At 37.3% G+C, this 26570-nt stretch overlaps 1 protein-coding gene across 4 annotated transcripts in view; it reads right to left on the bottom strand.

Moving 5' to 3' along the window:
• Positions 1 to 26570, bottom strand: part of CSMD3 (CUB and Sushi multiple domains 3) — a 641367-nt gene that overhangs the window by 270886 nt on the left and 343911 nt on the right. For all 4 annotated transcript variants that reach the window (XM_005009295.6, XM_038175100.2, XM_038175101.2 and 1 more), the window contains 3 exons: positions 15573 to 15755; positions 14210 to 14536; positions 3579 to 3773 (listed from right to left, as the gene is read on the bottom strand). In XM_005009295.6, the coding sequence (XP_005009352.3) occupies positions 3579 to 3773; positions 14210 to 14536; positions 15573 to 15755 (705 nt within the window). The remainder of the gene's footprint in view (positions 1 to 3578; positions 3774 to 14209; positions 14537 to 15572; positions 15756 to 26570) is intronic.

Here is a 26570-nt window from a genome sequence, read left to right as displayed (position 1 = left end):
CCTGATCCAAGAATCCTTCCCTTCAGAACAGCTGGGTGACTGGGCTTATCTTCTTCTCTCTTAAAGAGTTTTTTTTTTCAGAGATTAAAATTCTCCAGGCATCTTGCCAAATAACAGTTTCCCCATCTTTTTTTTTTTTTTTTTTGCATTGAGTTTGGGTTAAAAATAAAATACCAGAAATACACCATAACCAGTGTTTGTCATCAAACAGAATATTTTTATCAAACACGAGCTTATGCAAATCGCCAAAAAATAGTCAGCCTGATCTATGAATTCCCACAAATCCATTTCTATTTATTTCCATTTCCTTGCATACTAAGGTATGCCAGTTGAGTCAGGAAATTTTTATGCATGAGTATGAGGAAAACTTTGATGATAGGATAATCAGTGAACAGAACACTTCGTAGGTTCACAGTTCTAGACATTTTTTAAAATTTTATTTTATTTTCCAAAATAAATTTTGGAATTTATTTTCTCACTGTAAGCATTACAGGAGTTATGCAGGTAGACCAAGAGTAGAGCTGCAGTCCATGTGTAACTGGACTATATTACAAGAGATTATGTGAAAGTCCTTCATATGACTCTCACACAAGGAGGATGAAAGACACAGGGACATGAATCTCACATGTAAATGCATAGTGGAATCACAAAATCAGGACTCCTCTGCTAGGTAAGTGAAGATAGGAGCCAAGGGTGATGACACATATAGATGCAGTTAGTGCCCTCACCAACACAGCATCATTGCACTCCATCTAGTGCATCTAATGAATGACATTGCTAGTCGGTTTAGGGAAGTGATTCTCCTGCTCTACTCTGCACTGGTGTGGCCTCACCTCAAGTACTGTGTGCAGTTTTGGGCACCACAGTACAAAAAGGATGTGAAACTATTGAAGAACATCCAGAGAAAAGCTACTAAGATGGTGAAGGGCCTAGAGGGAAAGACATATGAGGAACGGCTGAGTTCACTTGGTTTGTTCAGCCTGGAAAAGAGAAGGCTGAGAGGAGACCTCATCACAGTCTACAGCTTCCTCACGAGGGGGAGTGGAGGGGCAGGCTCTGATCTATTCTTGCTGGTGACCCATGATAGGACCCGAGGAAATGGAGTCAATCGGCGACAGGGGAGGTTCAGGCTGGATATAAGGAAGAGGTTCTTCATTGAGAGGGTGGTCATGCACTGGAACAGGCTCCCCAAGGACATAGCCATGGCACCAAGCCTGTTGGAGCTTAAAAAGTGTTTGGACTATGATCTCAGTCATATGGTCTGAATTTTTGGGTAGACCTGTGTGAAGCCAGAAGTTGGACTCAGTGATTCTTGTGGTTCCCTTCCAGCTTGGGGTATTCTATGATTCTATGATTTGAGCAAGGTGAGCAGGACTAGATTGGTGACAGAAAAGGGGCCTGGAGAACAAGTCCTACGAGGAGGGGCTGAGGGAGCTGGGTTTGCTCAGCCTGGAGAAAAGGAGGCTCAGGGGAAACCTTATTGCTCTCTACAGGTACCTTAAAGGAGGCTGTAGTGAGGTGGGGGTTGGCCTGTTCTCCCACGTACCTGGTGACAGGACGAGGGGGAATGGGCTTAAGTTGCGCCAGGGGAGTTTTAGGTTGGATGTTAGGAAGAACTTCTTTACCGAAAGGGTTGTTAGACATTGGAACAGGCTGCCCAGGGAGGTGGTGGAGTCACCATCCCTGGAAGTCTTTAAAAGATGTTTAGATGTAGAGCTTAGGGATATGGTTTAGTGGGGACTTAGTGTTAGGTCAGAGGTTGGACTCGATAATCTTGAGGTCTCTTCCAACCTAGAAATTCTGTGATTCTGTGATTCAAGTGACTATCGGTTGAATGATGAACCAGGAGTTGAAAGGACAGGGACTGACAGCCCCAGGCTGAGCTGAAATGGGGTCCTGGGCCATGGACAGGTTGGGGGGAGGCCTCAACAGAGGCTGTGGCAAAGCCTGCCTGTTGGTGCATCAGGCATATTGCCCTGACAAATGAGTATGCTGACCCTACCCACCTGAACCATATTATTATATGGTTCTCTCCTATATACTGTAACAGAAGACATTTCTGCAGTGAAGAAAAAACTTCACATTAGTCACACCCAGTATTTCCTGGTCAGCATGTTGAGTTCATGTATTTGACCTGTTATGTATGAAAATGAAATTATGAGGTGTGTGAAGGGCAAGCAGACTTGAGCTTATATAAAATGTCATTGTGTTATGAAGTCAATAAAAATTCAAAACATCCCATCAGACCAAATTAATTACACTAATAGCTTAATCTTCAATCTTAAAAATATACCTAATTCTGCAGTAGATAAATACACTTAATTCAAATATACCAGCTACCCAACCTTTAGGATTCCAGTCTATGCTCCATCTAGTGTCTCAGACAATTTGAGCCATCTGAACCATTTAGAATGTATGGTTCAGACTCCGGTGTAGAGACAGACATTTAAAAATATTCCTATTATTTTAAGTATTTTATTAGCAATGTTTAACAGCTCCATAACATCATAATAAAGTAAGGTCCACGACTGTGTATCATCTAGGGAAACTGACCCATCTTGTATCTATGAAATCATTAGAATTTTGAACTTAAAGTTAAATGGATATGAATATTATAAGGAGTCACATTCATATATTAAAATTAAGAAAATTTTGTTAGTAAGGCAGTTCAATAGTGGAAATCTGAACTAAGCTTTTATTTGATATAAAATTGAACACACTTTATAAATCGCATATCATCATTGATCAAATCGTATTTTTTAAGAGATGAAAAGATCTTAAAATACAGGAAATGTAATGAAGCAAAGTTTATATATACCTCTTAGTATAAAAAAGTACACAGAAATATGCTTAACATTGTTTTAGAGATCGTGATGTACAGAAAGTACTTAATTTCTTTAATGAGAAAGATCAATTGTCAAGAGAATCTTCCAGAGGCTATATGTCACTGTGGATAGAAGAAACGTAAGTGGAGCAACAGACAACTAAGACCTCTCTAATGGTATAAAATACCATTGCCCACGATCTGAAAAAAGATCAACTTCTCCATTCTAATCTAATATGCCACTGAATGCTCACTATTTAAAATCATTTATCTGTCTGAAGTCAGAAATTAATAGTTGTGTTCTGAAGAAAACCTTCTAAATGAAACTGGGAGAAAATAACCGATAAACAAACAAACAAACAACAAAAAAAAAGAAATTGAAGGACAAACTTCTTGACTAATAAATACTAAATACCGAGTGGCAAATTGAACTTAGATGTTTATATTTGGAAACTGAGGAACAGAAATCTTCAATATATTTCTGTCAGATTCAGTGAAAACAGTGATTTTCTTTCCTGCTATTTCTTTCTCCTATATATTGACTAAACTGATCAGGATACTGACGGGATTGGAATTTAAAAATGAAGACATGAATATTGTTGGTGTACTGTGGTGCCTCACTAGACTCCTTATTATGGAGTTGGTATTACAGGAGCCTTCTGCTATCATTATCAAAAGTTTTAATTCCCTTTAGTGACAACTTAAAAGACATTACACTGAGTCTTCATGAATCAGAAAGAAATATTATACATACCTCCACACTTAGGAATAGGTCCACTCCACATTACTTTTCCATCCACTAGCATGCAAGTAATTGTTTCAGTTCCCTGTGTTTTGATAAATCCTTCCTCACAGATAACAGAAATTGAACTCCCCAACTGAAAGTTGTCACCAAAACGCCGGGCATTGATTGGTACTCCAGGATCAGGGCACTCATTATGTCCAAATGCTGTGTAAAAAAATAAATAAATAAATAAAATGGGGAAGGAAGGAGAGAGGGTAAATAGTGTTATAATTTTTGCAAGTAATTTGTCAGAATTTTACTCTGTTAGTAAAACCAAACAATAGGGAAGTAAAGCTTGGCCAACAGCAGAAACTACACACTATATATATATACTACATATAGGACTATATGGTAAAAAGATGATTTTTCACAATATTTTTCTGCAGTTTTACTTATACATCTGTTAGACAAAATGTATCCAAGCTATCTCATGAAATCTCCCAAATGTAAACATTATTCAAAAAGAAATATTAATTTCTTAAAACATATTTAAGAAAAATGAATTGTTGCACTTTATTTCCAGGAAATTATTCAATTTACTGTTAACTGAAATCAAACAAGGTATTCATATTAGTTTGCTTTCATGCTTTGACTGCTTCCTGCAATGTGCAAGTATTCAAGAAGGTTCAACAGACACTCACACAATAATTATGGTAGTAAAATACTCTTTACAGAAAAATAAAATATATGAAGAACTTCCAAACATGTTAGTATACAAAATAAAATGGAAATGTTTAATTATTCTTATCGTTACTATAATTAAAATCTACCTTTTTAAGAATATTGATTACACAAATATTATATATTAAAGGAATGCAAATGTTACACTGCTCTGGAAAGGATACAGATTATAACATGATTTTAAAATCAAAATACATTTAAAATGAATAAACAACCTTCTTCCCTTTCAAGAAAACTGTATATAAAAGTATATAAAAATAGCATATTTTTTACTAAAATTGTTAAGTCAGTTTGTATGAAGCAAGACTATAATTATTTCCAAAAACACAATTTTTGCTTGTGTTAGTTATATTTGCAAACGGTTATTATACTTTTATTTTTTTTAAAGTTGCATCTTGTTAACAAAAAAGACTTTGCAGATCTTACATTACAGAAGTATTAAGCATCTGAATAATAACAGACAATAGAAAGTATTACTATATTAACATTTTGACTTAGAAAATGACACATACATGTGTATTGGGAATAAAAATAGTGCTTCAATAGTTATCTACCATTGGAAGATAGCTTTCAGAAATGATGCAATCATTTTTCTTTTTCCATACTTTTTCCATTGGGGTCACAAAATTTTTGTCAATACATTAAACATACTTCTCACTTTTAGTGAAGGACTGATTGCACCTTTTTTCTTACTAGCTTCAGATCAACCACACAGAGGTAGATTTTTAATAGATATCTGCAAATTTAGATAAAAGTCAACTCCAGGTATAGCTTGCTTATGTACGACGCCAGCTTATTAAGGCTGTAACATCTGTTCATTGCTCTATATTTCAGCTCAGGAATTGAGAATTACGCTGCTACTGTTGCTCCCATGGAAGTGACTGCACTGCATGGGATGGCTCTGGGAGGCAGGAGAGTGACAGATAGCCTACCCAAAAACAGTTGCTCTCTTAGCCTGGCCTGGCTGCAGTTACAGTACTTGATTCAGTATTCAGCCTGCCTACTCTTCTAAAAAGATTGATGGTGGAAATGTAATAGTAGTATGCCTGAAACTGAAAAGAAAAAGCACAAATTTGCATATTCTTAATATTGACATGTGAGCCATCATCTATAGATCAGAAAACAATAGAAAAGTTCTTCATGCAATATTACATGTAAAGAGGAGATACAGTTTTCTTGACATTTACTTATCCACTATTGTGTTTGCACTCGTATTTTAAGCAGAACCTCAAAAAAGTTATGCAGCATAAACATAGTATAGGGTGACAGTGAAGTACTTTCAGCTCTGATATTAACTCAGAAGGATGTTAAAACCTGTATTTTGCATTAAAAAATGTGAAGAGGAGGAATGGCAAAGATCTGAAAAGACAGGAAGGTAGGAATTAAGCTAACTGTAACCACAACATCTGTTTTGAAACCTGCTCTGAAAGGCCCTTGGAAATAGGGCCAGAAAGGAATAGTCCACTGGCATGATTAATTGTTTTGGTAGATCGTTCTGCAAAGAGTTTTAGCTGATGTCTACCAATGGCTTTGGAATATGTAACTCTTTCAGAGGAAAATACCAAAGAGGAACCAAGTTAAAAGAATATCAAATAATAAAGTGATATTTCAAAAAAAAAAATGTTAAAGGTAATGTAAACAACTAATAGGCTACTCAGTATGTTACTTGTAAAATCATACTACTATGTAGCACACAACACAGTGTGAGGAATTCTATCCTGGGAAGTTCTGAGACTAGAAAGTCTAGCAGGAGGGAGTGCCAGCAAAAATTCCTTGTGATGGATATACCCTATCACTGCAATAACATGGACTAAAGGACTAAAATAACATGGACTTTGGATATAAAAACAGTGCTTGGGAATGTAAATGTCGTGGCCTACTGAGATAAAATCACTCAAGTAATTTGGTGTAGTGGGTTTACATGGCAAGGTTTTGGTAGCAGGGGGCCATAGGAGTGGTTTCTGTAAGAAGGATCTAGAAGCTGCCCCATGTTTGGGAAGGGCCCCATTGTTTTCCAGAGCTGAGCCAATAAGCGACGTTGTTTTGTGCCACTGTGAGAGCATATTTAAGACAGGGAAAAAAACGCTGCGCCACACAGCAGCTGGGAGGGTGAGAGGAGTGAGAAAACAGCCTTGCAGGTGCCAAGGTCAGTGTAGAAGGAGGGGGAGAGGTGCTCCAGGCGCCGGAGCAGAAGTCCCCTGCGGCCTGTGGTGAGGACCATGGTGAAGCAGGACGTCCCCCTGCAGCCCATGGAGTACCACGGTGGAGCAGGGTTCCACGCTGCAGCTCATGGAGGAGACCACGGTGGAGCAGGTGGCCCTGCACCGATGGAGGCTGCCACCTGTGGAAGACCCCTGCCGGAGCAGATTCCAGGCTGCACCTGTAGCCCATGGAGAGGAGACCACACAGGAGCAGGTGACCTGGCAGGAGCTGCTGCCCGTGGGGGAGCCAGGTTGGAGCAGTTTTCTCCTGAGGGATGGACCCCATGGTACGGACCCATATCTGGAACAGTTCTGGAAGAGCTGCTGCCTGTGGGAAGCCCACGCTGGATCAGTTCATCAAGGACTGCGTCCCGTGGGTGGGACCCCCCAGCACGGGGGACGAGAGTGACCGAGAAGGAGCAGCAGAGAAGAAGCGCTGTAGACTGACCATAAGACCATAACCCCCATTCCCCCGTTCCCCTGCGCCACTCGGGGGGAGGAGGTGGAAGAGGGTGGATGGGGGGGGAAGGTGCTTTTGGTTTCTTTCCTTTGTTTCTCACTTCTCTAGCTTGTTAGCAATGAGCAATAAATCTTACTATCTCCTTATGCCGAGTCTGTTTTGCCTGTTACAATAATTACTGAGTGATTTTCTCATCCTTATCTCAACCTTTGAGCCCTTTTCACATATTTTCTCCCCATTCCTCTTTGAGGAGGGGGAGTGAGAGAGCGGCTGTGGTGGAGCTCGGCTGCCCACTCGAGCGGAACCACCACATTTGGGTGATTTCAAATGACCAGACACACTTCTCTAAACCTCTGACAACTCATTCCTCTGCCAGTGAAGAAAGGAGAGGTAGGGATAATTTTTCTGACTTTTTGGTCTTCTTTGCATTAAGTCCTTTGTCAGAGAAGCAATAAATATCTATACACCTTCACATGGGCCCAACTGTTGCACAGAAATTAATGTACACATTTTGCCTGTCCTGACCTAAACTAGAAAATCCAGACTGAAGCAAAGCAACTATATAGCTGCACTGATGTAATTTATGCGACTATATTCAGATAGTGTGTCTAGTTCTGATCTCCATAATTCAACAAAGATGTAGATAAAGTGGGAAGCATTCATAAAAGAGTCACAAATGTGATAAAAAGTTCAGAGTTCTCCCTTAAATTGACGAGTCCAATGCATTTAGCTTATCAGAGGGAAGATTAAGGGATGACTGAGTTTATAAATAACTTCAAAGAGAACAGAAATGTCATTAAGGTCTCCTGGGTTTGGGATATAAACTGGTAGCAATGAGCCAGGAGTAAGTATGCAGTTCAAAGCAACTTAAACCAATGTAATTTCAGGCAGCTATGTTCCTATTTTCTGTGCTACCCAAGAAAGCACCTTCCAGCCTCATCATCTCTTTGACATCAACAGTGGTGCATAGGCTATATATAAGTAAACCCATACACAGATCTGACCTCACTGAAACTCACAGCTTTTAGAGTTGCTAGGTCTTTGGTTACTTAAACATTTTCTGTATCATCCATTTTTCATGTCACACAGTTCTGTGGGCTTGTCCCCAAATTTAAAATCATTTAAAAGATTTCTAATAAGTTGTCGGATTTGTTGAAGACTTGGAGTAATTCTAAAATGAGATATTTGAAAAAGAAAACATTTTTTTTACTTCCAACAGAAGTTGAATTTAGGTTTAATTTTACTGAAACAAGAATAATTATCTGAAACCATGTATGTTGCTGTAATAAAAACAAATATGGAATAAAAACAGTTTGTGAGAAATGCTATTTTCTCACAAATATATATATCAGATCATGTACTAGCAGATCAATTTTACTCTTCTCTATCCTATAACTAAGAAACCTATCAATAAAGTTATTTATATTAGTACCTTACATTATTTTTAGAAAAGAGTAATTATGTTGTACCTTTTCTGTGATATACTTTTTCTACTTTTGATGGGGAAAAAAGAGACTGATAGCTTTGAAAAGATTTGGATATATACATAGTGGAAGCATTAGCAGAAAATGGATATTTTTAATTAACTTTGGTTTTAAAATTGCCAAGACAAAGAGAAAATTACATTAATTCCATTTTTATTCTGTCTTGGTGTTCAACTATTTATTGTGGAAATTAGTTCTGTAATTTATCAGACTGCAGCTGTTTTTACTAAAGTAAGATTGGACACATTTTCTGCAATTATTTTCTCTTTTGTAAGTAGATATTCACTACAGAGTTAAATGCGCACACACTTCCATTCTAGCTTAAACATACCTTCCCCTCAATAAAAACATATATATGTTAAACATCTCATATATATAAAATAATTCTTTAAAATAAATCTTTTTAGAGTGAGTGAGTTTCATTATACTACTGGTAAAAATTAATATTGTATTGTTACTTCTTCATAAAAATAAAATTGCACCATTTGGCATTATCAACACATTACTTGATGTGATTGCTAATTGAGTGATATCATAATTAGACTAGCATGTAAAATAGCTAAACACAATATAAAATGTGACAGGAAATAACTGACTTGTTTTCCAAAGGCTAGGTACAACTCAGAGCTCTAAAGACAGAACTGCTATTTACTGCTGCAGCTCTGAATGGCAGTCTAGAAATTTTTCTCCCTGTGTCTGTTACAGCTTTAAGTTAGAAATATATTAATCAGGATATAAATAATATTAATTTACCTTCAGCCTATATATAAGCAAACCAAAACAGTGTGACTAACAACAGTATTTAAGAATTCTTTTTAACCTTGTAATGGTGTAGCCAGACTCAACATACAAGCATTTTACATAAGCATGTGAGCAATCTGATTACCAAAAAGGAGGGATAGGCAGGGCAGGTGAGGTAGAGGTGTTATGTTGTACGTAAAGGAGAGATTCACAGAATCATCTAGGTTGGAAGAGACCTCCAAGATCACCAAGTCCAACCTCTGAGCTAACACTAACAAATCCTCCACTAAACCATATCCCTAAGCTCTACATCTAAACATCTTTTAAAGACCTCCAGGGATGGTGACTCAACCACTTTCCTGGGCAGCCCGTTCCAATGCCTAACAACCCTCTCAGTAAAGAAGTTCTTCCTAATATCCACCCTAAAACACCCCTGGTGCAACTTTAGTCCATTCCCCCTCGTCCTGTCACCAGGCACTTGGGAGAACAGACCAATCCCCACCTCACTACAGCCTCCTTTGAGGTATCTGTAGAGAGCAATAAGGTCGCCCCTGAGCCTCCTTTTCTCCAGGCTGAACAAGCCCAGCTCCCTCAGCCGCTCCTCGTAGGACTTGTTCTCCAGACCCCTCACCAGCTTCGTTGCCCTTCTCTGGACCCGCTCAAGCACCTCGATGTCCTTCTTGTAGCGAGGGGCCCAAAACTGAACACAGGACTCGAGGTGCGGCCTCACCAGAGCCGAGTACAGGGAGACAATCACTTCCCTAGACCTGCTGGCCACACTGCTTCTTTCTCTGTTGGCCTTCTTGGCCACCTGAGCACACTGCTGGCTCATAGTCAGCCGACTATCAACCATCACTCCCAGGTCCTTCTCTGCCTGGCAGCTCTCCAACCACTCATCTCCCAGCCTGTAGCTCTGCTTGGGGCTATTGCGCCCCACGTGCAGGACCCGGCACTTGGCCTTGTTGAACCTCATACAATTGGCCTCAGCCCATTTGTCCAGCCTATCCAGATCCTCCTGCAGAGCCTTCCTACCCTCGAGCAGATCGACACACACCCCTAACTTGGTGTTGTCTGCAAACTTACTGAGGGTGCACTTGATCCCTTGCCATTAGGGATGATGCAGTAGAAAGCTTCTGGGTGAAGATTACAGGGAATGGACAGCAAAGCAGATGTCATCATGGGGGTCTACTATAAACCGCCAACCCAGAACAATGGCACAGATGAACTATTCTACAGGCAACTGAGGGAAATTTTGGGACCAGTTGTCCCTGTCCTGATGGGAGACTCCAGCATCACAGACATAAACTTGGAAAATCATACTGCCACAACAAGTATGGGAAATTCCTAAAGCCTGCTGAAGACAACTTTCTGTCTTAAGTACTGAGTGAGCCAACTAGGAAAGATGCCCTCCTAGATCTGTTGTTTGAGAATAGGGAAGGCACTGCGGGAGATGTCACAGTAGATGGCTGTCCTGGTTTTGGCAGGGATAATTTTATTCCTAGTGGCTCTTACGTTTCATGTTTTGGATTTACGAAGAGAATAATGCTGTTAACACACTGAGGTTTTAGTTGTTGCAGAACAGTGTTTACACTAAATCAAGGGCTTTTCAGCCTCTCACACCGCCCTGCCAGTGAGGAAGTTGGGGGTGCACAAGAGGCTGGGAGGGGACAGAAACAGGACAGCTGACCCGAACTGGTCAAAAGGAAAATCCCATATGACGTGTGGATCCTATGACATCATTCAGGACAATAAAAACTGGGAAGGTTGGCGCAGGTGGGAGGACTGCTGCTTGGCAACTGGCAGGGCATTGGTCAGTGGGTGATGTGCAATTGCATTGTGTATTACTTCTTTTTTATATATGCTTATTATTGTTAATATTATTTTCCCTTCATTTTCTACCCTACTAAACTCTCTTTATCTCAAATCATGAGTTTATATTTTTCCCTTCCAATTCTCTCCCCCATCCCACTTGGGGAGGGGAGTGAGTGAATGTCTGTGCAGTGCTGAGCTGCCTGCTGGGTTAGACCACAACAGTGACGATCTTGCCTGCAGTGATCATGAAATAGTTGACTTCAACATTTTTGGTGTAAGGAGAAAAAAGGTCAGCAGAGTTGCCACCATGAGAACAGACTTTAAGCTTCTGAGGGAGCTAGTTAGCAGTATCCCTCGGGAATCTGCTCTAGAGGAATTAAGGGTCCATGAGCTGTTTGCTTGTCGAAAAACACCTTTTAAAATCCCAGAAGCAGACAATCTTATTGTGCTGCAAGTCAAGCAAGTGGGGCAGAAGACTAGCCTGTCTGAACAAGGAATCCTTCCTGGAACTAGGGCAGAAAGAGACAGTATATGACCTGTGGAGGCAAGGTCTGGCTTCACAGGGAGATTGCAGAGCTGCAGTTTGCATTGAAAGGTAGAAAACAAGAAAAGCAATACCCAACTCGAGTTGACACTGACCGGTGTGGTGTCAGACAACAAAAAAGACGTTTTGAAGTATGTTAACAGCAAGAGGAGGTCAAAGGGAAACATTAGACTGATGCTTGGAGCAGATGGTCACTTCAAATGTAAGGAGGGAAAGGTCAAGGCCTTTTTTCCCAGTGTCTTTTTTTACCTCAGTAACTTACAAGGGCTTCTGGGCTGCTGAGACCTAAGTGTTGGAGGACCATGACTTTCCATCTGTGGTCACTGAAATTGTAAGGAAACAGCTGTATCAACTTAATGTTCCTAAGTTCATGGGGCCCGATGGCATTTACCTCAGAGTGACGAAGAAATTAGCAGCAGTGTTCTTATTAGGTGGTCCCCTCTCAACAATTTACCAAAGGTCACGGGAGTCTGGAGAGGTCCCTTCTGACTGAAAGCTAGCTAGCATTATATCCATCTACAAAAAGGGCTTGAGACAAGAACCTACATACTTGTAAGTCTAACTTCAGTCCCTGGAAAAGTTATGGAGAAGATTGTCCTGGGGGATATTGAAAGGCACTTAAAGAACAAAGCTGTTATCAGGCATAGTCAACATGGGTTTATGAAGAGAAAGTCCTGCTTTATTACTTTGTTCTCCTTTTATAATAAGGCCACCCACTTGGTGAATGAAGGGAAGGCAGCTGACGTAATCCTTCTGGATTTCAGTAAGGCCTTTGATATTGTCCTTCACAGTACCCTCTGGACAAATTGTTCGGCTGTGAAATAAACGTGTTCATTCTATACTGGGTGGTGAATTGGCTCAATGGTAGAGCTCAATGTGTTATAGTAAATGTGCCTGACAGATGGTCACCAGTGGTATTCCTCAAGGCTCAATTCTGGAGCGAGTTCTGTTCAACATTTTTATCAATGATGTGGATGCAGGATTGAAACTCAGCAAGTTTGCTGTTGATACTAAACTGGGAGGTGCTGTTTGCTCCCTGGAGGGACAAGAAGCTTTGCAGAGGGATCTAGACAGATTAGAGCACTGGAAGATTAGGAATGGCATGAAGTTCAACAAAGGAAAATGCTGGGTTCTGCTCCTGGGAAGGAGTAATGACAGGAACAATTACAAACTAGGAGACAAGTGGCTAGAGAACAGCTCAGCAAAAAGGGATCTGGATGTGCTGGTTGACGACAGGCTCAACATGAATCAGCAGTGTGCCCTGGCAAGCCAAGAGAGCAAACTGCATTATAGGGTGCATTTAACACAGCATAGCCAGCCAGCCAAAAGAGGTGATTTTCCCACTATGGTTTGCACTGGTGGAGACTCATCTTTAATACTGCATACAGTGCTGGTCTTGAGAATCTAAAAGGATGTTAAAGTACTTCAAAGCATCCAGAGAGGGCAACAAAGCTGTTTTTTTTACAAGCTTGGATGGAAGTCATGTCCTATGAGGAGAGGTTGAGAACACTTGGTTGTCTAGTCTTGAGAAGAGGCTAAGAGGTGACCTCATAGTTCTCTGCAGCTTCCTGAGGAGGTGAAGTGGAGACTTCCCTAAGTGTCAGTCTCTTCTCACTGGTAGGTTTTGACAGGACACACAGGAATAGCACAAAGATGTGCCAGGGGAGGTTCATACTATATATATGGAAAATTCCTCTATAGTGAAGGTGGTCAAACACTGGAACTGGCTTCCTAGAGAGGTAGTTGATGCCCCATGTGTCTCATTGTTCAAGAGACATTTGGACAATGTCCTCCATAATAACCTTTAACATTTAGTTACCTCTGAAGAAGTCAGGCAGTCGGACTAGATGATCTTTGAAGGTCATCTAACTATTGACATCCAGCTGAACTGTTCTGTTCTATTTTATTCTAAAGGCAAAGAAAGATGAGTATAGATGCACACAAAAGGTACCCAAGTAGCAAAACATTGCTAAAAGGCAAGATAAGCACAAGGGGCTACAAATAGCCAGCACATCATCCTGAATACACAAAGATGACTGGCAAGACAAAAACATTAAAAGATGTAACACTACCAATGAGAACAAGACATCTGTTTTCAGGGAGTGGAGAAAAAAGCTTAAAATCGTCAGGCATATGGAAGGAAGATCAGACAAAAAGAAGATAAGCTTAGAGAAGTTCAACATATCAAATAGTTCTCATGGCTCCTCACCTTGACTTCAATGACTACGAACCAGCAAAGATTGCAGCCATCAGCTCCAGGGTATTATATATTCACAGCTCAATTAGTATATGAGTTCTCAGTGAGCTTTGTATGTGTAATGATAATTAATATTATGTAACATTTAACCAGTAGCACGAACTTTTAAAGTGATTTTAACAAATTTACTAAAGTTTAATTTTATAATTTGAAAATGACCTAATTTTCAGTGTTCTAAACACTCCCATCACAATGATCTCTAATTCAGTAAGTGATAAATATACACGTTTTCAGCTGCAAAATTGCATCTGAAAGGCAATCTGAACACCTAAATCAGGTATTTTTTTGGTATATAGGATTTGTGTGAAGGTGTCTTGTATTAGTGTAACATCCTTTTTACATGCGTATATATTCCCCTCAAACTATGTTGAAAACAAAATACACACTTTCATTAAAAAAGTAAAAATAAACTATTACTCACTGTTGTAAGTGATGTTAAATCCACGTCCTGACATGGAATGGTCAGCTTGAAACTCCAGCCGCAAAATATGACCATTACTGGTAAGATGGGAAGGAACTTCAGCACCAGTAAATGTTCCTATTATAGGAGAATCTGGAGAGTCACCATCTTTAACTGCAAGGAAGTCAAACTGAGATTCCAAATCAAAGTCATTAAAAGAGAGATGGATTCGGCTCCCAGGGTCTGAAATTATTGTCCAGATACAATTTAAGTTATTTCCATATCCTTCTGGATAATCAGGTGAAAGAACAGTTCCCATTGGTGCAGTGAAATTGGAAAGGCAAGGAACTGCCAAAAAAAGAGACAAAGACATTAGAAAATAGAAGAAAACAATTTAAGAATGATTTATTTTATTATAAGAGATCTTAAAACTTGGTTGTTTTCACAACTGAATAATTCAGCATTTGTTACAATCAGGTGTGAAGCCACAAAGGAAGGTTGCTGAGTCTTCAGGTAATAATGAATAGCCTTGTTGCACTGGAAACCTACAGCAGTCCTTATAATGTACTCATGTTCCACAGTCTTTAATCAGTTGGCACCACTTATTTTCTCCTTTAGGGAACTGTTTATATGAACAGACCTCTCACAAAGCCCACTAAGTTTCAAAAGGTCAAGAGTACCCTTATCATTTGTTGTTTACACAGAAGCTCAAGATATTAACTAGCCTCAAAGAGACAAAAGAGTTGTTTTGCTATCACCAGGATAATATTTTATATTCAACCATTTCAGTTTAGCCATATTAAATTGCAAAAATGAAAGCAACTGATTGCACTCTGTATATATTTGATCTGTACTATTTTAGTGGAAATGTTAAGAAAGAAATGTGTTGCCACAGACACTTACCTCAACATTATTTTTACTTATGTTGCATAATTTAAATGATAAATGATCATAGACATGTATAGCTCTAAATTCTAAATTGTGTTCAGATATAAGACATGGGGAAAAATCCATAAATAATTTAAACCCTTGATTACAGTTCAGCAGTTGGTAATCTAAGTAAATATATTACTTTAAAAAATCTACAACTTCCTATAAAAAAGCCAATAATAAAATATTACATCTCAGTCTATGACGATTTATATCACATAAAGGCAATTCCTTTAATACTACTACTAATAATAAAGTATTTTAACAGTTCTAGAATTTTTATTAGGCATAGCCTTTACGGAAACCCACCACTGAACAAAAGCAAATTCATTCTGTAAGCAGAATTAATTATACTATGCTTTTTAATAAATCATACAAATTATTATCTATAATTGAAAATGCATTGTAATGATATGTATGATAAAATAATAATAACAAAAGTTTTGTTACATACAAATACAAATTGGTATGTTTGCAGACCACTGGTTATTTTCTTGACAAATGATAGATTTCTCTCCGATTAATTCAAATCCAAACTGACACTCAAATCTTAAAACATCCCGGTTGGAAAATCCATCCCCTTCTCTGATACCATACAGTGGTGTTCCAGGATCCCCACAGCTTTCCTTTTCAATTTCTGTTGAAATAAAAAATAATAATAATAATAATAATAAAAAAAAAAAGAATTTACTTCTAGAAGAATAAAACATATAGTATAAGCAAATGAAGACTTCACGTAACACCCGCTGAAATGCACCACTGAGTCTGATTCTATGCTCTAACTTCCTATTGAGGAAATTCTGTGTAAGGATTTTAGAAAAATCAGAGCTCTTTGTGTTAATAGGGCACTTCAAATTAAAATCAAATGAGCAAAAATATTTCTATTTACTTTAAAAAAAAAACACAAATTAGGCAATAATAGTATCAAGCAAAATACTATTTGCATTACTTAAGCATTTAAAATTACTGACTGAGACCAGTATCCCACTCTGTCAAACACTGTCCAAATTCCAATACACCTTAAATTAATGAAACAATGAAATAGAGGGGGGGGGGGGGGAAGAGAGAGAGTAGGAAGAGTCCTCAGAAGGTCTCTAGGCCAAGCTCCTGCTCAAAGCAGGCTCAGCTCTGAGGTCTGACCAGGTTGCTCAGGACTTCTTTTCCAGTCAGGTCTTGAAAATCTCCCAGGATGGAGAGACAGTTGTGGGCAATCTCTTCTACTGCTTGACTGCCCACATGGGAAAAACACTTTTATGCAGTATGATCTTCTAATTTTAATGGCCATTGTCTCCCATCCTCCCATCATGTGCCAACGTTAAAAGCCTCTGTCTTCTTGATAACCTTCTCGTTAAGTACTGTCAGGCTGACATTAAGCCTCACTTCTCCAGGTTGGGCAAGCTGAGCTCCCACAGGCCCTTCTCACAGGGCAGGAGTTCCAGTCCCCTGAGCACCTCTGCAGCCCAGTTCCAGTTCCCTGAGCACCTCAACAGCCCTCCACTGAACTCAATTGATCTCTTGCTCCACTCAGTCGATCTGTCCCTCAAACCTGGATGCAGTCTAATGAATGCCAGGTAAACAAGAATAATCACTTCTATCAATCTGTGCTGATGCTATCACCCTTTCTCTGCTGCCAAGGGCCTTTCTGAAGAGACTTTCCCCACCCAATGTTGCCAGGAGTTATTCGTTCCCAGGTGCATGGCTTTGCACCTGACCTTGTTGAATTTCATTGAGTGACAGCAGGCACATTCTTCTGGTCTGTCTAGGTTCCTCTGGATAGCATCCCTGTTTTTGAGCACATTCAACTGTTTCAGTTTTGTGTCATCTGCAGACTTTGTGAGAGTGCACTCCATAGCATCTTCACAGTCCATGACAAAATGGAAGATGACAGAGTATACTCCTGTAGTATTCTTCTTGCTCCTGGTATTCAGGTACAGTATTAACTACATTAACTACTAACCTCTGTCCTTTCATCCAGTCTTACCACCACAACCACCTTGGGAATTTCACACATCTGGTTATCTTCTTCCTTCTGGTTATCTTGCATCCAAGTCAGGACATTATATTTACTACTTGGGATGAGTGGACAGAGTCTAAAGCCCCAATAAGGTTGGCACAGGCAACATCCACTGCTCTCCCCTTGTCCAGTGATCTAGTGATTTATTATAAAGGACAAACAGAGTGGTCAGATGCGATTACCCTTGGTAAATTCATGCCTAATGTTCCCATGAATGTTCTTTATGAAATGGCTTCCAAGAGGACTTGACCTGTGATTTCCCTAGGACTTTTAATAAAGATGACCAGGCTGCAGTTGCAATTGCGCAGGTCAAGTTTCTGCCTTTTGTTGAAGATGGGTAAAACCTTTTTCCAGTCTTTGGGGATATCTCCTATGCTCCACAAACTGCCAGAGATGTTAGAAAGTGACCTTGCAAGAAGATCCCACAGCTATCTCAGCAACCTTGAATGCAGTCTGTCATGTCTCAGAAACTTGTAGGGAAATTGTTATGCTCAAGGTATGAAACTTTGGTTCATCATCATATAGATTCATCATCTATAAACACAGAAAAATTGTACATAGGTAATAGAGATTCAGGACAAAATTATTTTCTCTGTCTAACCCAATTATCACAAACTTCTTTCACAAGGGGTCCTAACTACAAAAAGGACATAAATTTTAAAATAAAATTAATGCATAATGTGCATTAGCAGTAGCAATAAGTATCCCTAAACTGTATTTTGAACATTTCACTTTAAGAACACTTTTTTGAACATTTCACTTGCTGTCAGTTATTCCAGGTTTCCACATTTGGTATTTCAATTTTCACTCAACTAAGTTTTCTAGAGTCATATTGTCATCAATAGAAGCCTCATTTCTGAAATACTTCTATTATTACTCTGAATACAACTGAAACATGACAAAATCAAATTTATAATGTTAATTTCAACAAGGCAATTAAAAGAAGTTGAAGATTTGAAGACTGACTCTTCTTCTAGAGGTTTGAAAGGTTTTTTATTCCATTTGATTAAAGAAAAATCAAACCCAACCAAAAAATCTAACAAAGCACAATAAATATCAACACTTATTACATGTATTTTTTCAAACACTCCTAGGAAGAGGAGAATATGACTCATAATTAAAGAAAGACAAAAAACAGGTTCAGACTCTCGCCCCAAAATATACAAATAATATATAATAAAGGTTAGAGCTGGTCTGAAGAAAATATCCTTAAAACATCCTAATGAAGACAAAAACTCTATCCTCCTACCTGCAATGTTGATGAGACTGTGAATGTCAAACTGACAGAATATTCAACTGTTAATTGCCAAAGGGAAAAAATCTAGGCTATCCTGGGAAATTAATAATAATCTAAGTACCTCAGTCATTTCATATTTTGTTTGGGTAAACAAATATATTCTATAAATATTAGTTCTCCAACAAGTAATTACATCAGGTAACATTATGTAGTTTTCTCACAGAATATATGATAGACAGTAAATGTCTTTATATCTACTTCTATGTATTATCTTCTGGGGCTACTGTTCTGAAATAGCTACACCAATGGTTTTCTCTAATTACTATTTTATACTAAGTATACTAAGAGTTTCTATGTCTTTTTGTCACTTTTAATAAAAACATAATGGACTGAAGCTGATACAGTGAGCTTGCTCATCTTGTCTCCTACCAGACATTAAGAAGACTTAAAGGAATTGATTCTGCATTTCAAAAGATCTTATGTGGAGTATAATTATTAACAAGAGTAAGTTGGAAAAAAAAAAAAAAAAGTATGTCACGTATTTATCTTATTTATGTTATGTATTGTGTGAGAAAGCATTCATAAGTTCATATTTTTTTTCACTTTTATAAATGGCATTAAGTCGAAGAAGATGTTATTTAAATGAGTTTTAAATGAAATAAACTATCCACAAGCTCAGTTTGTAAGTGTTTACATTTACAGCAATATTTTCTTTATTACTTTAACCTTTTCTGCACACCTTGCTTATACTCTACACTCTAAATTTCACGTTGGTATCAGTTCATTTCCGAATTTTAAACAGAACACTTTTGTGTCATTACTTAGTTCTTCCTAAGAGTAGAAATGATAGCTATTTGTTGGATTTAAGTGCAAACAGCTTTTGGATTTGTTTGGAGAATGGCAATGATCTTTCTTCGAAACAAAAAAAAAAACAAAAAAAACTGCTTACTGGGCTTTTGTCAGATAATCACATTTTCAGTAACATGATTTTAGGATAGAGTACTATTATAGCTTTGTTTGAAATCCCTACAAGGGATAAATGATATTCAGATTCACAAATTTTGCTGCTAGCTCTTCAAATCTGTTTCAGCTTCCCTGAACTGAATATGTTTCAGTAACTCCTAAAAAGTTAGTTTCAGAGCCTGACAAAGTCTCATTTCTTGTTATGAACAGGTTCCTTACTGAAAAAAATAAATTTGTAATAAAGAACATACTTCATGGTTGTTTAAGATTATCACAATAGACTTTAATACATTTCACTGAGTAATGCCATCAATAAAATTTATTTTTTCAACAATATATAAATATAGACAGATATATATGACATAGATTGAGATGATAGAGATAGAGATTAGATAGAGATATATAGATATAGACATATAGATAGGTATAGGTATAGGTATAGGTACAGAGGAGAGAGAGAAAGAGAAGAAACTTCAGTATGATTCACCAAACAGACGAGAAAAAAAAGGCATTATGGGCTAATATCCTGGAATATAGCTGCATTTAAAGAATCTACCTCTGTAACTTTTTGACAAAAAACGTCACAGATTATAATACAGGTTTTCATACAATACATACAACATGTAACAAAGTTGCAATTTACAGCAGAAGTTGTTATAACACATTTTAATGTTTGTTGTTGTGTTTTTTTTTTTTTTTTTAATTTTACTAATATTTTAGTATTTTAGTAGTTTTGTGTTTTAGTACTATTACAGGATATTGGATAGTATAACTGTTTGAAAGAAGTCTGTTACGTGTAATGACTAACTTCGAAAAGTCAAAAGTCATCTTACTTCTCAAGCACATTTTTGCACTTTATTTTATATTTTGGTTACTTTATATTTTTATATTTTGCTTTATGTTATGTTTTATGATTTATTCTGCTTATTGAGATTTGCAGTTCACACTAGATACAATAAGAGATGGCTAGGATGGATTTGTCATTTTTCTGTGGTCACTACAACCAACTTAAAGTTTTATGATCCAGAACACCAGTATAATTATTTGTGCCTGAGAAAAAATGACTTATCATAATATTATTTCCATTAGATCATTCTTTCCTTCTTTGTTAAAACAAAATTAAATTAAAAAGCACCTCTATGTGTAGTAAGAGTTTGATAAATGTGTTAATAATTACTCAGGAATCTCAGGTTTAAAGCTATTGATAGGAGCAACAAAAAATGCAATCAGTTTGTTTTCAGAAATTATTTCAAAACTCCACAGAAAAAATAAAAGTCAAAGGTCATGGCCGGTTAAAAATTCTGTTGATATTATAATATATATATGCTAATGCTTATTATGCTTATTATAATATATATATGCTAATATATATGTGCTAATGCTTTCAGCATAAATCTTTCTTTCCCCACTGCTCCCGCCCCCTGTTTCTGAATGCCAGTGACTAGAGAGAGGGAAAGAGGGAAGGGAGTCAGCTGGAACAAAAATGTTTTGTGATTTTTCACATATTCCTTCAAAGTCCACTGTACCATGTGGAACATAATGACATGGAAGGGAATTAAAAGAGGCATGAGCTCTTTTTTTGTTAAAGACTAAATCTTGTTGGGATTGTTTGGGATACCCTTTGTTTTGGAAACTTGATCAAAGAAAGCTGCTAAGTCTACGATCCCAGTGCACTGAATCAAGCTTATAATTGCCAACATATTTTCTAACAACAAATATCAAAGACAGAATCACAGAATCAAGGAATCATCTAGGTTGGAAGAGACCTCCAAGATCACCGAGTACAATCTCTGACCTAACACTAACAAGTCCTCTGCTAAGACAAATCAATATAGAAGGAAAAAAAAAAAAAAAAAAAAAAAAAAGAAAAGAAAAATTACCATTTTTATTGGGCATCTTACTGAAGGGTTCCATACATTTCCAGTGATGCACTGAAAGGGAGAACCCAAAACTACAGTACCTATTAGTACAGCGATATCAATTAAGGAATGTTCTTTTTCTCTTATTCTCTGTCTTTCTGAAGGACAGGCATATTCTGGAGGTGACTAAATGGTCCTTCGGGAAAAGAAATAGTCATTTACTACACAAATGCATTTTGACAGAGGGCACTGAAGTTAGACTTGTCTATCTTACCCTCCTGTAATTCAAGGGTAAATAGAAGAGGAGAATGTAATTCTTATAGGGGAAAACAATTCTGAAGGAAAAGAGATTACTGCTGCACAGTGAAAAAGTACATACTAAAGATGTGAAATGACCTCAGCAGAGATGCAAAGAAATCTATAGCACTTCATGGAAATATTAGTCAAAGACCAATTAGTATTTAACAACATTTTAACACAGTGTCCATTTGTTGACCACATGAATGGAAGTATGACATTATTATTATTATTATTAATTATTATTATTATTATTAAAATTGAATTAAGTACATACTATTTGCTGCAACAAAGCATACTGGATTAACTAAATAATGGTATATGAAAAGGAATAGCTTTGGTGTTTAATTCAAAAAGAATAAAGCTGTCTGATATTTGAATTTTCTACAGCAAAAGCTGCAAATATTCACCATCATATATTGATATCTGGCATTTTGCAAGACAATGAGGAAAAATCTAAATGATCACACTTTCAAGCACAAAGGTGTATATATACCTTTGAATAATTTATTTTAATATATTTATTTTATTTTAATTTATTTTAATATATTTGCACAATTCATATATATATACAAAACTGAATACACTTTATATATCTAAATTTGGTTGTGAAATAGGCATGCTAGTGTTTCCACTGTGGGACTTGCATACTTGAAATCCTAGGAAAAGATATTATTATATATTTGCACAACTTCTGACCACAAAGCACAAAGGCACTAGTAATAGTATAATTGCCTATCTTGTCTTGAGCATTAGAACTTAAATCATACAGAGAAAAAGCACTCAAAAAGCAGCAAGCCAGAAAATAGTGTCATTTGGGATGATACAAGCAATGTTAAATCATGCCACATGTCTTCACAGTATCTATCTTCAAGAAGAATAATCTTAAAACTATGTAACAGACAAATAATTTTGAAGCTATTTCAGCAAGATTTTAGATTTTGCTTTCCAATTTACATAGGAAAAGATTAGATGAGACTTAGTCATATTTGCATGAAATAGAGTTTAGATATTGCTATGATCAGCCAACAAAACAGAAAGCAATTTGAATGATGTTAATGCTTACACATTCTCCTAGATATTACCATGTCCATATGCTACTTCAGGTAAAGGAAACAGTTTTGGCTGTTAACTACTACTGTTAAAGCGTAAGTACTTTTATAAGCAAAGGATGGAAGCCATTTACAAAAGAAAAGGCTCCAGTGCAGTGTGATTTTTCAGTTGTATTTTAAAGGTTATCAACACACTTGCTGCACTTTAGCCATCAGAATTTTTCTACAGATTTCATGTCTTAGGTATGTCTAATAAATAAAAGAGTTGCCACACTTTCCTATCCAGAACACCTATTGCAATGTATTTAGCCTCAATTCTAATTACAGTAGGTTTTATGTTTTTGGGTTTCATTTTGGTTAGTTTGAAAGAAAGATTTGCTCTGACGTGTGTAGTGGCAACTTTCCTAGGAAATAGCAAATGTAAGTATAAGGAATTAATCCTGCACTGCATGCAAATACTTATGGTCTAGAACATCTGTATCAAAATCAAGAGACGGTACACTCCACAGTGCCTCCAGCTGTACTGCACTGCCCCAGAGTGAGCATGTTGTAGCACTTTCTTTGTCTGTGCTGCTGGGTGCCCTTATAAAAGAAACAGGTATGCAAAGCGAGGAAAAGAGAGAGGAGGGGCTTTATGCATGCAGCCAGGTCTTCTCCCTGAATGGATTCACAAGGTGATAAACATACAGTGTTTTAAGTAGAACACCTGTTAACACCCGTTTAAGTAGAACACCCATTCTGTGATTTTGGAGTAGTCTCTGGAACTTAATTTAGGAGGGTATTTTTTCCACAACTCTTTGAAATACATATTGAAATTTACAGACACCAGTCTTCAGGATGTTTTAAAAATTCTCTTAGCACAATACTGTCTTCATAGTGTGTTATGTTAGCTCTCATTAATACAGTCACTTCAGCCTGGAGAAACTGCATTTGAGTGTTATTAACCAACTTAATTCTCCTTGTCCTGATTGTTTCTTGTCTTTAGCTGGACTAAAGATGGATTACTGGATAATTTAAATAAAGTTTCATCCAACTACTAACATTTTTATTTTAAAGGTTGAAATACAATCCCATGTTCAGGAGTGCTTTATCACACAGTTACATTAAAAAAGCTTCGATAAACACAGCAAACACCTATCAATTTCTGCACCGCTCCCTAAAATGTAACTTTTAATAGCAGACAACTATGTTGTGAATTTTACTTATGGAACTACAGAAACTAGGCAACAGCAAAAAAGAGCGACTGAAAAAGTAATACCAACGAATCTTATCATCATCTGTTGTCCTTTATGATAACAGTTCCAATAAGAAGACACAGAATATTCTACAGTCCACAGATTACTACTTGGTCTGTCAAAAATAAATCACAATGCAAGTAGAATCTGAACAAGTATTCTCAATTAATAAAATATTTGCAAGAGAAGTGCCAGAGCCACAGAAATATTCCAGGAAGAAAGATGCTAACAAAAAATGAGTAATAACTTTGGAATATATTTTTCTAATTCTTGACTTTGCAGGTCTTTTTAAAGGAAACGACAACAATAAAACACAAGCAACAGCTATAATTGCATTTGCAAAGTATATACTTTGGACATGGTAATAGTCACCATATGCAGAAATGACTGAGATTGTTTACAAGGCTGCATTAAGCCTGAAACCCATTTATTAGCAGTTACATAAACTCAATAATTTCTGTCTTTGAATCTTCTTTCTGTAAGTGGATGGGGTATAATATGGTGATTCTCTTTCTTCATTTTAAAATAAGAAGGGTTTTGTTCCACAGACGAAATCCCTCGATTTCAATGAGAAAAGTATAAGCACATTGTTAAAAACCATACAGAGAATGAAGGTGAAGAGAATGTTGTCCTCCAACGCTTGCAAAGTATTCTGAGACTATCAAGTCATGAAGTATACTATTTTGCTAATATGAGAAGCAGCAGGAAACTCATCTCTGTCACTGCTGATTTGACTAAGGCATTCCACTGTCAGCTTTAGAAAATCTTTGGGGAAAAAAAAGAATGTTTTAATAGATTCAGTAGCTTCATCTCCATCTGCCAGGATGCTTATGAAGACCATATAAATGAAAACAGATGGTTTCAAGGGATTTTTCTGCCATTATACAAGTAAAGCAGACCTGTACATACTCTCTTCACCCTTTTGTTCTGCATAGTACTGCTCTTTTTCTTCTTAATATGGTGTTTGCAGATAGATGTCCAAATGCAAGACTACTAAAGCTATCATCCAGAATTCAGCTCTTCACACATCCATAAATTATCTATTCACAACTGTGAATTTATTCGAAATCGGTATATCATCTGTAGAACTTTCAAATCTGTTGCTGTTTTTCTTACTAGTAATATGAAGTAGTATCATTTCTGCAACTCTTCTTTGGTAGAATTCAATGAATCTTGTCTTCCATTGCCTTGAAAAACTCATGATGATTATCTGCATTAGATTCTGAATATATGCGTGACTATACAATACCACTAAGGTTTTAATTTGGTAGCATCCTTAACAGTCTTAAAAGTTTGCAGTTTTGCTGACCTAAATATCTAGTCAGGATGTGAGACTATTAGTTCCAGCTTGCTTTTCTATAAGAACATTCTAAAACTTCCCTTGGGTCTTGTCAGACCAGTGCCAATAGGAAGAAGAAAGAGAAAAGTTAGTGACAAATCTATGATGAAGGCATCACATTTTGGATGAAGCAACAAGACAAGATCAAGGTCATAAAACAGAATAAAATAAAAAGCCTGTAGAGAAATAGGCTTTATATATATATATATATATATATATATGCATATATATGTATATATATATGCATATATATAAATATATACACACATATATAATGTATATATATATAGTCATTAGTAGCCATTTATATATATATATATATATATATATGTAGCTGTTATATATATGTATATAATGAAAATACATGCTGGACCTATAACCACAATTTTTTTCTTGTGTGCTGATCTACTCACATGGGAGTAACAACATGAACACTACAAGTAAATTCCTGCACAACGCTGAAAAAAAAAACAGTAGTTAAGAGAAAAAGACAAAACACCATGAATTTCACAGCTAGAATTAGACAATATAAATTATACAGCCAAAAACAATTATAATTTATAGTAGGGATCCACTACTGGCAAAAGCTAAGCCCATCAGCTATACTTGCACCACCCCTGTGACAACATATTTAATAAAGGGTTAAAAAATACTGCACAGCAGCTGTGAGGGAATGAGAAAATGGGAGAGAAACAGCTCTGCAGTCAGTAAAGATGGAGGGGGAGGAGGTGCTCCAGACATGAGGACAGAAGTTCCCCTGCAGCCAATGGAGAGGACAATGCTGGACCAAGCTGTCCCATTGCAGCTCATGCTGTACTATGTCAGAGAAGATATCAACACTGCAGCCATTGGAGGACCTCACACCACAGCAGGTGGATATGGCCTGAAGGAATCTGCAGCACATGGAGAGCCACAGGAGCAGACTCAGAGCCAGAACTGCAGCCCATAGAGACAAGAAGCAGGTGGTCTAGCAAGAGCTGCAACCTATGGGATACTCATGCTAGTGCTGGCCATTCCTGCAGGATTGCACTCCATGGTACAGACCCTTGCTGGAATAGTTCTTGAAGAACTGCAACCCACACACAGGACCGACACTGGAACAACTTGTGATGGAGTGGAGCAAAAGAAAAGTGTAAAGAAGGAGCAGCAGATAAGTATTATGAAATGACCACAACCCCCATTATCTATAGTGTGCCAGGGGAGGAGAGGGTACAGCAAAGAGAAATCAGGAATGAAGGAGAGAAGTTGAATCTGGGAAGGAAAGAGTATGCAAGGCAAAAAGTTGATTTTAGTTTTATCTTTGTTTCTCACTGCAATACTCTGCCATTAATTGGCGATAAATTAAATTAAACTTCCCTGAGATGAGTCTGTTTTGACCATGATGGTAACTGGTGAGTGATCTCCCTGTACTTAGCTCAACCCATTTGTTTTTTTCACCTTATTTTCTTCCATTGTC

The sequence above is a fragment of the Anas platyrhynchos genome, chromosome 2 (genome assembly GCF_047663525.1).
Source record: "Anas platyrhynchos isolate ZD024472 breed Pekin duck chromosome 2, IASCAAS_PekinDuck_T2T, whole genome shotgun sequence".
Classification (NCBI taxonomy): Eukaryota; Metazoa; Chordata; class Aves; order Anseriformes; family Anatidae; genus Anas; species Anas platyrhynchos.
Note: the sequence above shows the minus strand (reverse complement) of the source record. Positions and strands in the feature narration are given on the sequence as shown.